Below are 16051 nucleotides of genomic sequence, written 5' to 3'. Positions count from 1 at the left end.
AAAAACCTTGATCGTAAGAAGAGGCCCACGTGACCCGAGGAACGAATGAGCGTCTTTGCTACCCCCGCCTCGGCCACCCCCTTTCCACCCCCTCCAGCTGGTGGTTCCCCTTCTAGGGAGGCGCGCGGCGTCGCTCCTTGCGCGTCGTAGTAAGACGCGTCGGGAGGCTGGTTCTGTCTTTCTCTCTCTCCCGTCGGCTCTCGTTGCCAGCCTCTTTCTCTTCCTCGCTCCTCATGCTTTCCCGGACTTTTCTCCCCCACGTGCTTCTCGCGACTCGCCAGTGTCTGCTGGTACGTCGCGGGATGGTGATCTTGGTAGAAAGCAGTCTCCTTCTTTCTCCTTCCTCCTTCCTCCTTCCTCCTTTCTCCTTTCTCTTTCCCCATTGCACGTCCTCTCCTTTCCCTCTCCTTCTATCTCAAACCCTTCTTTCTCCTTCTCATCCTCCTTCTCATTCTCCTTCTCATTCTCCTTCTCATTCTCCTTCTCTCTCTCTCTCTCTCTCTCTCTCTGTCTCTCGCTGTCTCTCTCCGTCTCTCTCGGGTGTTTCACCTCGTCCCGCGCCCTCGTTTCCGACGCAAAGTCGCCTTCGCGAACACGCTCTGATCTCTCACCACCGGACGTCCCACGATCAACCGGCCCGCTCTTCTCGGTCCTTCTTTCGCCTCGAACGTTACGATGATAACGCGACGCGCCCCCGCGATTCTCCCAAGAGTTGCGGCGACTCAGCTCCGACTCGAACTCCTCTCCCCATGATCAAGGAACACCTCGCGCGCACCGAACACGATTTCTTCGACGATCGCGCAACGAAACGCCGATATTTTAGGAAAATTTCGGTAACCTTTGATAGAGGCATTGCGAGCATCCCCGTGTCTGAGTAGCAACTGCGCCGTGGCCCCGTGCCGGGCACCCCCACCTCACCTCCTCGCCGCCTCTATCACACCACCGAGCCACCAACCCTCTCTCGGACGCGCACCCCTCGATCTCCCCAACAGCCCCGCGGCCCTCCTAGCCTCTCTCTCGCCCCATCGCAGCCCTCTCTGCCGGACCTTGTCCCGTTCTCGACCATCCACCACCCCCTTGCCCACCCTCGCGACCAGCGCTACTGCCCCATGCGCTGAAGCGCCTCTCTCTGCGCTCTCCTGCGTTTGCGTTTTGCGCTGCGCAAACCCCGCCAGGTGGATAACGACGTGCTCGGCGCCTACGCCGATCATCTCGTCCTCTGCTCTCCCTCTCCTCTTCCTTCTCTGCTCGCCTCTCTTTTCCTCTCGGTCTGCCTCTTGCATCGTTTCTCTGTGTGCGCCGTCTTTGGGGACGATCGGCGCGTTAGGGTTACATCCGATTTTCCTCGATGAATCACTTTTCAGGCGTGTCTCGTGTCGATACAGCAGCACGAACGACGACCCGCCACGGCCTTGCCGTCACTTTGCTCGCGCGAAAGAACAGCAATATCTACGGCAACGTTTGCTCTTTCGAACGTCGCCCGCGTACCTACCACCGGCTGCGTTCGTTTTATCGATTATTTCGATTGCTACGCCGGTGATTCGGCTGCACCGGCATTCATGACTCCGAAATTCCTCCCCCGAATTTCATTTCCCAATGCACCGTTCGCTATTTCACCGGAGGTATTTCCGCTGCTTTTCCATTCGATGGGAATTTTTCTTGCGGAACGACCGGCTATTTCGGCCGAACGATACGTTGTACGCGTGTATATACGTATATAGACGAAAGAAAAGAAAAAAGAAAAACGCTTGTAGGAAACGAATGATAATAAATTTGCACGTACACTGGCGATGGATACGTGTTATTATGGTATAAGTAGCGATAGCGATTTCTATCGCGATCGCTAAATATATTTATTCTCGATTCGCGAACGTTTCGGACAGCGGAAAGCAGAAAGCAGAAAGCAGCGACGGAGTCACGTTAGTCGAGTTAGGAAAAACGCGTTTTCGTTCGCGTTGCAATTAATCTCGCAACGGTTTTCCAGACGTCGGCTTTCCAGCTGTTTGCGATGCTTCGTTTCCACGATAGAGTGGTTTGTAAACGACGAGGGGTGGCTTCTCTATCACACCCAATAACGATTCGGAGGCGTTATCGCGGCTTTACATCCCTTTGGCCCCAGCGTGACAGTAAGGTTAGCACGTCGTTGTTGCGTACACGCCAGAATGGACTTGGCGTTCGCCGTGTATTTCGAATACCGTCGTCGACCGCAACTCGTCTCGTCCTTGCTTTACGAGACAGCGATCGTCGTTGCGGCGAAAAAAAAAGACGAGGATATCGATCGTGATAGGCAAAATTACCGTATCCATTTGACCGATAAAAGACGACGATCGAAGACAGCTAGGTGCGCGCGCGCGCGCGTTGCTGCCTCGATCGAGTCTGTCGATCGTTGCGGAATGGTTCGGTGAAAACGACGTTCGGACGATCGTCGTTGAAATTTCGATAAACGATGCGATTCGTGAGATAAGCCTGGCTGGCGCGATCGAACTCGTTCGTTGCGGAGTTTCGAAGCAAGTTTTACCGAGAATTCCTACCCCACTCGCGGTCTGGAAGATTTCGCCTTGCCGTCGTGGCAAATAGCAATTGGTGGGTGTTAGCGTGACACTACGTGCCAACCCACCATCCCAACGATAAGGTTAACATAACATCGTTGCGTACGCGACGTAACAGAGTACGTACACCGTCGTATTTCGAATCCTAGCGCTGACCGCAACTCGCTCCATCGCGTTTCCACGGGGGTTGATCGACCACCCCCAGAACGGCGTGCCTCGCCTCTGGAAATTCTCCAGCTGCATTCCCTAGCGCGAGCCTTTCGTCGATAGACCAGATCTTATTACGATCGCTAGACTACGATGGACGAAATACAGTCCGAATAACGCGCGGCTGGAAACTTTTCTGTGCCTCGCATCTTTTTATCCTTTTATCGCGCGTGTCCCTTATTTTCAACGAACTTTTCGACGATCTTTAGAATCGAACGATCGATACCGCTTATTTCCACGATTTCATCGGTTTCTGCCGTACGTTCCGCCGATCCGAACGTTCCGTTTCGTCCGATCCGAATGTTCTAACGCGATACGTGTACGATCCGTATCGTCGAATCGTCGACGAAATCTGTTTCTCCCGTTCGACAGAAATCGGCACCGATCTCGCTTTCATCTACGAACGTGTTCGCACCCCTTCTTCTTTCCCTTTCTTTCCTCCTTTCGTTTCTGTTTTTGCGCATCGAGCGCACAAGCGAGGAAGAGGAGCGCTCGAAGGGACGGCTACCGGGAGAAAAGAGGGATTCCTCCCCTGGCTTCTTCGTCTTCCCGTCGTCGACGGTGGTTCCCCGTAATTGTATCGATTGTCTTAGAACGACACTGTCCCGACCGTTGAACGTCCCGAAAGGTGAATGCCGCTACCCTCCCCTCCCAGTCCCTGCCGGTATTTTGCTTTGGGCCGACGTCAGGGTTGACCCCTTTTGTTGTTTCGTACGTGGAAAAATAAAAATTCCTAACCGGATGAAAGTTTGACCTGAATCTTTTTGTCGATCACGAGGGACGCAGGGGGAAACAATGGCCCTGCTTGATTTGCATATACGGACAGGCGGCACCATCGTGACACGTGGTACATCCCAAAGACCGCGTTCCTTTCACCGAACGACCGTGTCTCTCGAACATCGTGAACCGCGAGAAACGCGCTCGCAGGAAACACAATAAAAAAAAATCTGCTCTAGCTACTCGAGGAGCGGAGCGGAGCGAGGTCGGTCTCTCGTTTCATCTTTTCTACCGGCCGTATTTCGGCCACTGGCGATCTCGTCGAGGAACGAAGAGAGCCAACCACGTCGAGCCTTCCGAATCGAATCGCGTTAAAGGTGCGACGAGAGCTCTCTCTCTCTGCAGCTCTCTCCCCCTTCGACGACCCTTCGCTATACAGGATAATCATAATAAGGAGAGGAGGACCGGTTGACCAACGGATAGAACCGCTGGGGACGATAAAACAATCGAGGCTGATTTTTTGCCGGGCCAGCTGCAGCGGACCGCTGTCGGATCGACGAATTCGACCCCGCTGGACGGGCCAGCCGAATTCATTTCGCGCACCTTCCCTTCCACGCGGTCCGGCCGATTGTTGTATGTTGCCGTTTTGCCGGGCAGGATCAACGCGCGACGATCATCGTTCGGTACGTTGGTCGGCGGCCATCGTGGGGCAAGAGCGCGGACGTGAAAATATGGAGGATTTCACGGGTTTCGAGAACGCCGTTCGTCGAACAATGCTTGGGACAATAGTTTCGTGGCGTTATTTAAAACAAGGGAAAAGGAGGAAGTCGGAGAGGACACCATTCTTGGCCGGCCGCCTAATGATCGGCGGACAAGACGGCTGGAAAGACGAGGGAGGAAGAGCTGGATGGCTCGCTTGTCCCGGGTAATTAGTAAAAACAATGGAGAAGCCTGGCCGCGAGAAAGAGCCGCGGGAAATGGCCGTCTGAGAGGACGGCAGGAAGAAGAGACGGCGCGCGAGCATCGGATAAAATCTAAATGAGAAAGTAATCCCTCGAAGAGTCGAGGCTGGAAAGTTACGACCGCGACGGAGAACCGGCGAGAACGATGGCGGAGGAAGGTCAGTAGGGAGGAAGATTTTGGCCACGCGACTCCTTTTTCGCGGTAGGTCATGGCACCTGAATTCTCGCGTGGTCTCTTCCCCGTTGTAAACACCTAGCGTGCGATGTGACCTAGCTGCGCTATCGGGCTAAGCGCGTGCTTAACCTAACCCAACCTAACGCGTCGACACACGTTCGCACACACGCAGCCACGCCACCAACCAGCTACGTGTATGGGTAGCCCCTATCGATTCCAGTCCGTGAAAATAACGGAATCTCGTGGCGCGCTTTCGCCAACTTCCACGCACCCTCCACGTTGCTAACCAGCCGTTTTTCACCCCCTCGAGTAGAACGTTGCTGCCGCGCCGTACCGCGCCGCGCCGCTCCGCGCCGCCAGCCCCGCCAGGCTGAACGAAGGTAATCAAATGAAAACAAAAATCACAGGCCAGCCTCAACCTCCGCTCGGAAGAAAGTTAAGCGGGCAACTTTTACCTTTTTCGCCGCAATTTGCGGCCGATTCAACCGTGAGCCACCCTCTCGAGCTACCCTTCGGTCGCTAGCTATTCTTCGAGTACTTGCTTCCTACCCAACCTCCGACGTTGGACACTTTGCCTGAAGATGTCGAGACGAAGATAGCGCCTAATGGTCTTCTTTCGTCTCTCTCTCTCTCTCTCTCTCTCTCTCTCTCTCTCTCTCTGTTTATTTCGTCTTTTTATTTCGTTCGTTTCGAAAGAAGCTCTATACTACCATCGAAGAAATTTGCTTCGCTGACAAATTGGGCAAAAATTATCCTCTATCCTGCCCTTTGTTATTCGTCGCCTTTTCTTTTCGTTCGTGCAAGTAACTGACCATCTTGGCGTGCTTTTCGTACGATTCTATGACGACGTTATGTCTTATCATCTCGTTCGTCTCGGGGAATAATTTCCCAAAAAGTAGCAAGCTATTTCTCCACCTTTTATTGTCAGTCTGTGCCCGCGTATGGACGAGGAAACACGCGGACATTGCCGATAAATACCGTGTTCATTATCCCCGAAATATGTCGGTTATTAGGTAGAGAAGTAGAAACGCGAGAAAATTGGAGGCAGCCAGAGTTAACTGGCGGCGAAACCTTTTCGTGTATGCAGTTTCCTGCGCCCGAGTTAACTCGGTCGATTATGGCAACGGGTTAAATGGAACCGAATCGTCGTTGGCCAAGAGCGAATGAGATCAAGAGTTGCCAATGTTTCGAGTCTGCGACGCAAATTCTTTTCGCGGAAAGAAGCCCGTCGTGGATTGATTTTCGGTTCCTGATTTACTACCGTTCCATCAAACGACCGGTCGCCGTATATACGCCGGCGTCTTTTCGGATAAACAAATCTCGATTGGTTGGACGCTGACGCTCGAATGCAGTTCGATTAAACGTTCGTCTCCGCGGCGGAATTTCGCCAGGTTCTTGTAAGTGGCGTATCGGGCGTCTATCGGGTACACGGCTAAGGAACAAACGAGCAAATAATCCGCCAAGCACCGCGGGCAGGCCAGATGTCCATTCTCCAAAGGTATACGCGTAGCATGTGGATAATCGGAAGAGCACTGCCGACCACGCAGCATATGCCGCTACCTCCGTTAGCAGCAGCTGCACTCTTCGCCATCGAAGAATCGCGATTACACTGTAATCTCGCTAAACCGAGCCCGGAAGAGGATGAGGCGCATTATCTTCGGCAAAGGGTTCGGCTGGGATTTTACGAATCTCGCGACAGCTCGTGATTTTTCAGCTTCTCGCGGTAAAGTCGTGGTAAAATCGTGGTAAAATCGTGGTGAAACCGTGGTTAACTGGTTGGCCTGTGTGTGGCTGGCCTCGTTTCATCTCGAGGTCACGCCGCGTCGCCCAAACCTTCATTGTTCCGCTCTCTTCCCTTTATATTCGCGTGTCTGGTCTGTCTTCGGCGGCGAACAAAGCAGGCAGAAGGTCGTGAAAAAAAATGGGGGGGGGGAACCGGAGGACCCAACGGCGCTATTGTCCCCGAACGAATTTGCGAAAAGCGCACGTTGACTAATTCCGAAGCGCTCGAACTCTCATCTTTTTCGCCTCCGATCCTCGACGCAACGCCTTCGACTCGACTACGAGCTATCGAACGTTTTACTGGACGGGAGATGACCGTGCGATAACTCTGTCTTTCCGCGGCTTCACTCGGCGGCTAAGAAGAAGTATCTCGATACGAAGTTGTCGAACAAGGGAACAACCTGATGGAGCGTTTAGAAAATCGACGACCGATCGACCGACAGTTCTCTACCGTGCGAATAACGTCGGTCCGACTTAATCGATACGTCGGAAGGGGCGTTGAAATCGACGAGGGAAATGCGACGGGAATTTCGTTTGCACGAATTGGCGAGCGATACGTCGAATTTGGAAAGTTTAGTCGTTTGATTTCTTTCGGTTTCCGTGGAAGCTGGGGAGAATCGCGCCGCTGATTACACCCATAGACTTTCGCGAGTTGTCGAGTTTTTCCCGTGGAAGCGCGGCTGGCAATTCAGCGGCAATATTTCGGTGGCGAGTTCGCAACATGTTAACTTTGTTTATCTATAAAGTGGCGCGCCGGAGCTGATTAAGTCGTGGAAAAGTCCGCGGGACCGAAACAGAAGGAAAGGACGAGGCGGTGAAATCCACGGCGATATTTCAAAAGGCCGCGATGTAAAGCGGCAAGCGCGCCTTGGCCGCGCAAGTTGGCGTCGCCTTATCGCCGCGACGAGAGCCACGACACTTATAATGAAATTTCCGCGGCGAAGTAAGTTTTAAAAGTGCAAAAGTGTCCAGGGACAAAGGAGCCTGGCCGAGGGGAGGACGGTCGAGATTTAGGAGGATCATAAATCGAGGCAATGTCTTCGTGCCGCGAGAATCTCGCGAAGATTAGAGGAGCCACTCTCGCTCTTTCTCCCTTTCGCCCTTACACCCTTTCACCCTTTTCGCGTTTTCTCTCTCGAATCGACTCGACGAATCTTCACCCTTTCCCGAGAAAAATCTTAAACTCGTAGTAATACTCGGCCAACCGTTTCTCTCTCTTTATATTCCCGTTCGAATATCGCTTGAAACGTTTGTAAAAATGCCATGGGATCGAACCGATCTCGCGGAATGGAAGAAGATTGCGTTACGCGTGATCCGAAGACGAAATAGACGAAGAAAATTTTGCTTAAATCAGACCGATTGACGGTGTTTTAAAGTTTAAGATCGCATTGCCACGAAAGGCGGAAAATATGAGTCGCGTCGCGTCGTCTTCGCTCGAGTTTGTTGTTCTATCAACGGATTCGATCAGCGAGACGCTATTTCGTGGCCCCTCGGAGGAACTGGAAAACCGGTAACGAGCGAGCCCGTGGCATTTCGGTTTTTAATTGAAAGCAAAGTCTGTAGATTTTTAATTAAGAAAATTCAAGATCGACCTGTACCAGTCCATCCATCCGTTCGTCCGTCCGTTCGTCCGTTCGTCCGTCCGTCTATCCGTCCATCGGTTACTGCCTGCTCCTCGGAGTCTCCTCAAACAGTTTTATAATTGATTTCATTTTCATTTATTTTCGCGCGAACCTCCACCCTGTCTTTTCCTCCACTTCTCCCACCTCCGTTGCCTCCTCTCTTTTTCTTCGACCCTGCCTCTCGTTGCTTCGTCCCGCCTCGAGAAGACGGTACCCCCCCTCGTCACCTCAACCTTACGCCGCAATCAATTTAATGTTTTAATTAAGAGAGTATCCGTGAAAAATTAGATTTTAATCGGATCGCGCCTCTCCATCGCCTCTCTTTGCCCTCTCTCTCCCCCTCTCTCCCCTCTCGCTTTCTTTACTTTCGACCGGTGTCTTTTAATAAATAATTTTAATTGCCTTAGACACCTCGAAAGGATTCGACGGATCGGGAGGGACCACCTCCTCCTCCCTGTGGACGTTGAACCCAGGAAATCGAGTTTCTTCGAGACTCTCGACGACAGACTACGTTTTGCAACGTAAGAGACATCGTTTTTAGACATCGGCGTTTGGCTAAAGATTCGCTTCTGATACGCCTCGCTCTCTCTCTCTCCCCCGAGCCCTCCAAAAAATAACCGTCATTTCGCGTGCTATTTTCGATCGGTTTTGAGCGGCTCTCGGTTGCGTAACAGGCGATCGCGGATCGAGATCGAGACACGCGGTACTCGAGCAAAATCAATCGTGTTTCTCTTTCTCTTGAACACGCAGCGTGTTCGTCTTGGCCAAAACGTAGTACGGATGGCTGAGACTCGAAAAGTTATTAGTTATCGCTTAGTCGCTTCTGTCATTTTTCGCGCCAGACAAATAGATTTGTTTTGTACGACGCGAGGCTCGTTTAAGGTCGAAAATAGCGTGCACCGTGTCGTGTACAGATTGCATTCTAAAGATTGTTGTGGTGTAGGCGCGTGTTCGGAGAAAAGAAAACCGTTCGATTCATCGTATACGAGGAATTTATATTTTCTGCCGGAACTGAAATATTTTTGGCACCGGTTCCATCGTGCCTTTCGATCCCGGCTAACCTATATACGTCGAAATTTTGTTTGTCCGCCGCTTCGTTCCCTCGATTAAAATCGGCCGTAGTATTATCGTTCTTCGCTTGACGAGCTGTGCCCAATTAGCAGCCATTTCGGAGTGGCAAAGAAGTAGCCAGTCGGTATATTTTCCGTGTTCCAAGATGAACCTCGTCGTGTTCGTCGGGAAGGGAGAGCCGGGCAACCAATTCTCGGTATAGAGACGTCGTAGAACGGCTGATGCAGACCGAAAAAGAAAAAGCCAGCCGCGAGAGAAGGTCCACCATTTTCCGAAGCTATTCTAGAGTGTTATGCAACTGCCGGCCAATGCATTTGGCCGGGCAGAGCTTTATGGCCGAAGCTCGCACGCGCAAAAATGTTTGTTTTAACTCGGTGCTGCTGCCTTCCCCCACACCCGTCTACCTGCTAGCCTCAGTCGCAGCCTTGAATTACTCGGAATGTGCGAATATTTGTAAAATTAGATCTTCCGCTTTTTCGATCCGATACCGGCTCCTCCTGCATTGTCTCTTCGAATCAAATCGCGGAACACGTTTATCAGGAGACGGGAAACGCGTCCATTCGAGGAAAACAGATTATTCTCGCTACTCTCTGCTACGTTTATCCAATTGGTTATCTTTGGATACAGTCGGTCGCGAAAAATTTCGCCACACTATTTACCAATTAGATCTATGCACGTTACATTTCGTATCATTTAGTTCCATTTAGCCACTGCTAATGCGATACTGTGATAAATAATACATCGACGATTACCTGACGAAGGCATCGCGCCACGCGCTCTTCTTCGGAACGTCTGACCGATCTCTGGTATACCGGATTGTCTCGTAGTATAATAGATGACGCGGCGGTGATTTTGGACGCGTCCATACTCGTTCTTTTTCTATTTAGTTTGCTATTCGAACTCCACGAAACTCCGATAGGAACAACTTCCACCGTTCCCAACTCGGAAAAACAAAGATCTGGTATGTTAATTTTTTTACGGGGGCGGGGTGTTGGCGAAACGGTCGAACCGACGAACCTTCGTTCGATGAACGGTCACGAGCCTTTTTAAGGCAATCTCCATTTGTAAATCATGCGACTAAACAATCCCTATCGGACCCTCCGCTAATGGAAGACGTCTTAAAAAGTTGCCACGCGCCTCGGGGATACGAAATTTGGAAATCTTCCCGAGTATTCCCAACGGTACATCCGCAAAGGGGCGTCGAGAGGATGGGAATTCCCGTGACCCCCATCCCACTCGTATTTTTCACCCTCCATTTTTACGCCATCTTTTCCCGTTGTCGATCCACCCTCTCTCCAACGTTCTGTCCCCCTCTGCGACTTTGTCCTTTTCTTTCTCTGTCGCTCCTTCTTGGCCTTCCTCTCGAAAGTCGCATCGCAGAAAGAGGTCTCGTCGATTGTTTTAATCAATAACGCTTCGATGATTCGAACACGGTTTCTTCTTTCCTATTTTTTCTCGCGTGAGATACGTCGCGTCGGTCAGTCTGTCTGTATTTTCTCGAAGAAACGGCTTTGATCGCATCCCGAAATTCGATGCCTCAATATTCGTCGCTCGAGTCCAACAATTTTACTGTTTGCTCTGTTTGAAACAGAGTTTTCGATTTTCGTCGAAGGGTAGCACGAAATTAGCCTCGGTTCGAGCGCGGTGGTAGCTTTCTGACAACGAGCCGGTTAGTCGGAACTTTTACAGGTAATTCGGTGATAAGAAGATGAGAGAGAAATTTTTGTCGCTTAAAAAGGAACGAGGAGATCCAATTTCCGCCTGATGATTGGCCGATTCAATCGGTCGTGACGATAATAGAATTCTTTGGTAACGTTTTTCCGTTCTTTTACGCGAACTTGGAAAGTCATTGTTTTCTTGGATCGATACTTGCGGCTTTTGTTCGACCTCGAGTTAAGACGCGAGAAAATATCGGTGCTACTAAAATACGGTCGTTTCCGTCTCACGGCAACCGTATACATTTTTCGTCGGAGATGTCCTTTAGTTTTCCAATAACGTCTGTTTTAACCTCGCCGCCTGCTGTTTGCCTTTCTAAGCCTTTTTTTGCCGACAACATAGAAAAACTAGCCAAGCAGCTGCGTCTTCTCTAATTATTAACGAGTATCCAACGACCAAGCTTCTAGATAATTCGGGCTACACGTACTAATTCTAACGATTGCGATGAAAAGACTCCTCCCTTTGCTCTTTTCTTTTTCCGATTTTGTTTTCAAGTGTCTGTACGACGAACGAGTCGTCCTTTACAGACAGTTAACGGGAAATTCCAGCTTTTTAATATCTATGAATGTGAAAGGTGGCTACAAAGATTTGACGAAATACTCAAGCTCGAATCAGTATTCGTAATCTTGCTCTTCTTGTTGACCTGCACGATTAAAAGTGGGGTACGTGTTTAAATTCCGTCAAATTACGCTTTTAAATTGTACTTTTGTTTTTTATTTTGCTCCGAGTCTTATATTTTAGAATGCGAAGGAAAGCGATCGCCTCGAGACACGGCAGGCGTCAGTAGCGGCGAAAGCGTCGACCATACGGTACGAAGAAATTTTCAGCAGCGAAGTTTGCGTTCTATTCGTTTAAATAAAGGAATATTTCCAAAATATTTCACCGGAATCCTTCCGCCATTATCTTCGCGATCACAGACAGTCTTTCGTTCGTCGCGTACGAGAAGTAATTATTTTCCCGGTGATTCCTCCTCGCTACTTTCGCCCTCGTTCCCTCGTTCCCCCGTTCCGCAACCCCACGAGATTTTTAACGTTTCGCGAACTCTCCAACGTCTCCTTCGGCCTTCCTTTGTCTCCGTCCTCTGTCCTCTGTCGCGACCGATGTGGAAGGAAAACGTAAGGGCTGCTACCCTCGATTCGTGTTAGAGGGCCGCGCGAACGGCAGAAAAGAAATTAGCGAAATTAAACGAGCCGATATAGCGGCGCGCGTTTTTAGGGGTTGCTCACCCTTTCACAGCTTTCACGGAAAGCGGTATTATTTGCGATTAATTATTTGCACGACGCGAAACGATTGGCACGGCAAACGAGGGTAGAATTGACAGGCCGCGTTTCAAAGAAGCGTTCGAATTTCCTGTCACTGGGTAGCTTTGGAATTTTCACGGGCACAGAGCAACGCAAATTTCACGTGTGTAAAATTGACTTGGCGAATGTAATTTAACGCTAGACGTTTCGAAAACACAGACTCCATTATAACGAACCCGTCGTCTTTTCAAACTCGGGAAAATCGTTTTCGAACGGGGAAACGATCACAATGGTAACCAGAAGAATCGGAGAACACAGGCGGAGAAAACAAGCCTCGGCCGCTTAAGCGAGAAAAGTTACGAACCATGCTCGTATCGCGTCTTTCTATCGCGAGAATGATCGATGTTCGGCAAATATTTGTTCGTGGAATTTCGAGCGACGATAAAACGACAAACGAAAAAAAAAAAGAAAGAAAAAAAGGAGCGAGAGAGAGAGAGAGGGGGGCGGGGAGGAGGGAGAAGGAGAGAGAGAGAGAGAGAGCGCGCTTGCGAGAGAGAAGCAAACAGTTAATATTTCGGATCGTCTGGCTCGCAGCGCGGTCGCGTATTTGTTAAAACCTTGCTCGCGAAAAGCAGCAGGGCCTGTTGGAAATGGAATTAATCTGTCGATGCGTACCGTGCACCCATTTAATATCCATCACGCGTTCATCACTGCAGAAGCAATCCGCCGGTTGTTCTCGCGCCACGCTGTTTTTTCTTCCCTTTCTCTCTCGCGCTCTTCCTTCGGTCGGCGTTCGTTCCTCTCCATCGGGGACTCTCGGGGGTGGTTGTGCGTTGCTGGTTTCCTACCTACATACACGCGAGAACAAGCGAGCGAATTTTCACGCGGTCACGAGACACGATGACACGAGGTCGATGACAAATTTCGTGCGTAGCATCTTAATGCGCCGCGCGCCCGTCGAAAACTGACCCCGCAGCTGGCCGCCTTAAAAAAGGGGGGTGGAACAGGGCCCGGAAGGGAAGGGCGAGACCATCGTTGATGCCTCGTGTCCAGAGGTGGGGGGTAGCAAAGGGGAGAGAGACGCATCAACCTATCTGGAATTATTTCTCATTCCTCTTCTCTTCCTCGGCTTTTTCATTTTCTTTTCTCCTTCGTGATATTTCCTACCCCTCGAGACCGTTCGCTCGCCGCTCTTCCTCCTTTCCTTCGTGTACCCTTTGCTCCAGTATTATCTCGTCTCCTGTTAGCAGACACAAGGTTTCAAGGTGCCACCAGGTCGGACCTGTTTAAGGGTTTAAATTAAGGGTGGCGAGAGGGCAGGAGAGGTGGATACGATAGGGGCGAGCCGAGTACGCGTTGCGTGAATTGCAACATTGCCGGCTCTCCAACCAGCTAAATTTACTCGTAACGTTATAGGGAACGCGCTTGCCACTTTGTCTCCATTTTTTTCATCTTTTTCATTTTTCTTTTTTCTTTTCTTTTCCTTTTTTTTCTTTTCTTTTCTTTTCCGGTGTCGTATATGTACGTGTTGGAGGACAGGGCAAAGGTACGCGGTACGGGGCAATAGACTCTCGTCGAGGTTGCGGATCTTTCCACCGTTTTGTCGTTCTATCGTTCCATCGTTCCATCGTACCGTCGACTGTCCGGGAAAGATAACAGGCTGAAGGGACAATGAATGTTTCAAGTTTCCAAACGACAATCTCTGCTCGTGTTTTATTTAATTTTTATTCGTTAATGGACAATACATATGCCCCGGGTTGTTTATTCATACGCACGACCTGCACGCCACTTCACTCTTGCCCGACGTTACACTTTACTCGCTCTTTTATTATTTATCACCGGCGAAATTTTGCGCATTGTTTTCCAAAACACTGCAACTAATCATCACTCTGCTCCCTCCCTCTCTCTCTCTCTCTCTCTCTCTCTCTCTCTCTATTTTCCGTACACCACCCACTCTCCTTCCGGCACCTATTCGATCGATCGTTCCACAAAAGCCTGGCATGACTCGCTTACGGTCGATCCTCGAGAGTTTCGTCGCGTTTCGAACGAATATCCACGATCTCTTTGCAAACTTTTGCTCGTAAATCGTATATACGTATTTTTATAACCCGTGGAAAATTCTGTCACGGAGCCTAGCGAGAAGAACGAAGCGTGCTTTTCGCGAGATCAGCGAAGCAACGAAGAAAGCTGGAAAACGAGACGCGATGATTGGAAGGTAGAGAAAGAACGGACAGAAGGGAGAGTAGCGTGAGTCTAGTCCGGATCAGCCATTTTCCTCCAATCCGCGTGCTTTCGGTTTGTTAGTTTGCGGCATAAAGCGTGTACCGGTCAGAGTTCTGCAAGCAAGGAATATTAATAGTTGTTAGTGTCGAGCGCGGAAGACGATCGTCGAAGAGACCCGTTGCAACGTTCGATCAATACGATATATATAATATACACAAGTAGAGAAAAGGAAAAGGATCGATCTACGTTGTATGTTGGATTTTTCTTTTGATCATCGATCGTTGCCAGGTACCTCCGAACGAATCGATAACGAACGAAGCACGAAGCTCGATATTAGTAAAATCTTGTCGCATTGACGAAACTTTACCTGAACCTAAACTCGTGTCTAGTGGATCTTCGATCTACCAGCCTCGCGTCATCGTCGTCCTGATCGTGCTCGTACTCGTACTCGTGACCGTCGTCGTCGTCGTCGTCGTCCTCGCCGTCTTCGTCTTCGTCGTCGTCGTCGTCGTTGTCGCCGTCGTCGTCTCCGCCGCCGTTTTCGCAGCCGCCTTTGTCGTCGTCGTCGTCGTCGTCGTCCTCGTCACCATCCTCTTTCACTTCGTACGAACGATGTTTCCGGTTCATCCGACACTAATTCGCGAGACCGGTCAGTTTTTCTCGTTTCACTCACTCGCGCACCTATCACCCCGACGAAACTGCCGCCTCGTAGAGAGGCGGTGGATAAAAGAGATCGAAAGAAACACCACCGCGAAATGATGGAAAGAATTGTTCGCCCGGTGGTTCACACAGCGCGTCGATTATTCCCACTTTCTGACGTTTTCTTTCAAAGATCTCTCGGCTGACGAGCACTGATCTCCGCGTGCATCGTTCCGACCACACACTCGTTCGCGGTTCCACACGACGACGCTAACGCCGAGGACGAGACACTGTGGTCGCCAGTCGCTAGTCGCTAGTCGAATCTCGTGTGCTCCGCGCGTGTCGTGGAAAAACGTGTGTGCTTCCTGATTAACTCGGCTGCACGGCAGAGCTGAATTTTTCGCAAGTGCCGTGCCGGCGAAAACGTGCACCAGGGCCGTACGCGGCTCGTCACCGCACAGGGCGCTCGATCGACACGCGCGTCTATGGTTTTCCGAGGCGGCACCGTACGTTGCTCGCCGATTTTCCCGATTTTCCCGATCTGCCCGATCTGCCCGATCTTCCCGATCTTCGTTTCACTCGCGATCCCCCGCGTCCATAGGCATTCACCGTGATGCAATTGGTCTGCGTTCGCATGAAATCCTGCTGCGGGATAACCTGCGCGGTTATATCTTGGATCTGGATCTCGATGCCGATCTCCTCTCGACGATACCCGGCGATGTTCGATTATCAACGACGAAGAAAGGACGAGGCGTTTGAGGAAGCGGAGCTGCCAGAGGTTGGCGATGTTACGATTTTCAGTGCACTGAAATCCGCGGCACCGCGTCCGCAAGTGGGAGGGACTGGTTCGCACGTGACTCAGTGTGTCGTATTCTTTTCTTGCTCCTTGGAATATGCTGCCGCATCCGTGGCGGCCCTTTTCCGTGAAAATCGCGCGCGTTCACGAGTCGTCACGCACGCGGCCGGGTCGCTGAACGTAATCTTTATCACTTCCTGCCCGGCCAACGACAACCGTCCGTCATTATTCTAATTCGACGTGAACGACGAGAGCGCGTTATCGCGGGCCTCGATCACTGGCGACGCCTGCGATTTTTCAGCCGGTTCCGGATGAAAAAAGAAAAGCTTTCTCCGAGCAGCCGTGCGGCCC

The 16051-nt window shown here is 50.8% G+C and overlaps 1 protein-coding gene across 2 annotated transcripts in view; it reads right to left on the bottom strand.

Moving 5' to 3' along the window:
- Positions 1-16051, bottom strand: part of LOC126923205 (uncharacterized) — a 27992-nt gene extending 11941 nt beyond the window's left edge. The window contains exons 1-2 of one of the 2 annotated variants that reach the window (XM_050736473.1): positions 14633-16051; positions 13749-14378 (exon numbers count right to left, since the gene is read on the bottom strand). In XM_050736473.1, the coding sequence (XP_050592430.1) occupies positions 14306-14378; positions 14633-14892 (333 nt within the window). In that variant the 5' untranslated portion in view covers positions 14893-16051 and the 3' untranslated portion in view covers positions 13749-14305. Of the gene's footprint in view, positions 1-13748; positions 14379-14632 lie in introns of those variants that run through there. The other variant, XM_050736472.1, reaches the window with a different exon arrangement.

Source organism: Bombus affinis, chromosome 13 (assembly GCF_024516045.1).
Source record: "Bombus affinis isolate iyBomAffi1 chromosome 13, iyBomAffi1.2, whole genome shotgun sequence".
In the NCBI taxonomy this organism is placed as follows: domain Eukaryota; kingdom Metazoa; phylum Arthropoda; class Insecta; order Hymenoptera; family Apidae; genus Bombus; species Bombus affinis.
This window is presented reverse-complemented; position numbering and strand designations above follow the sequence as displayed.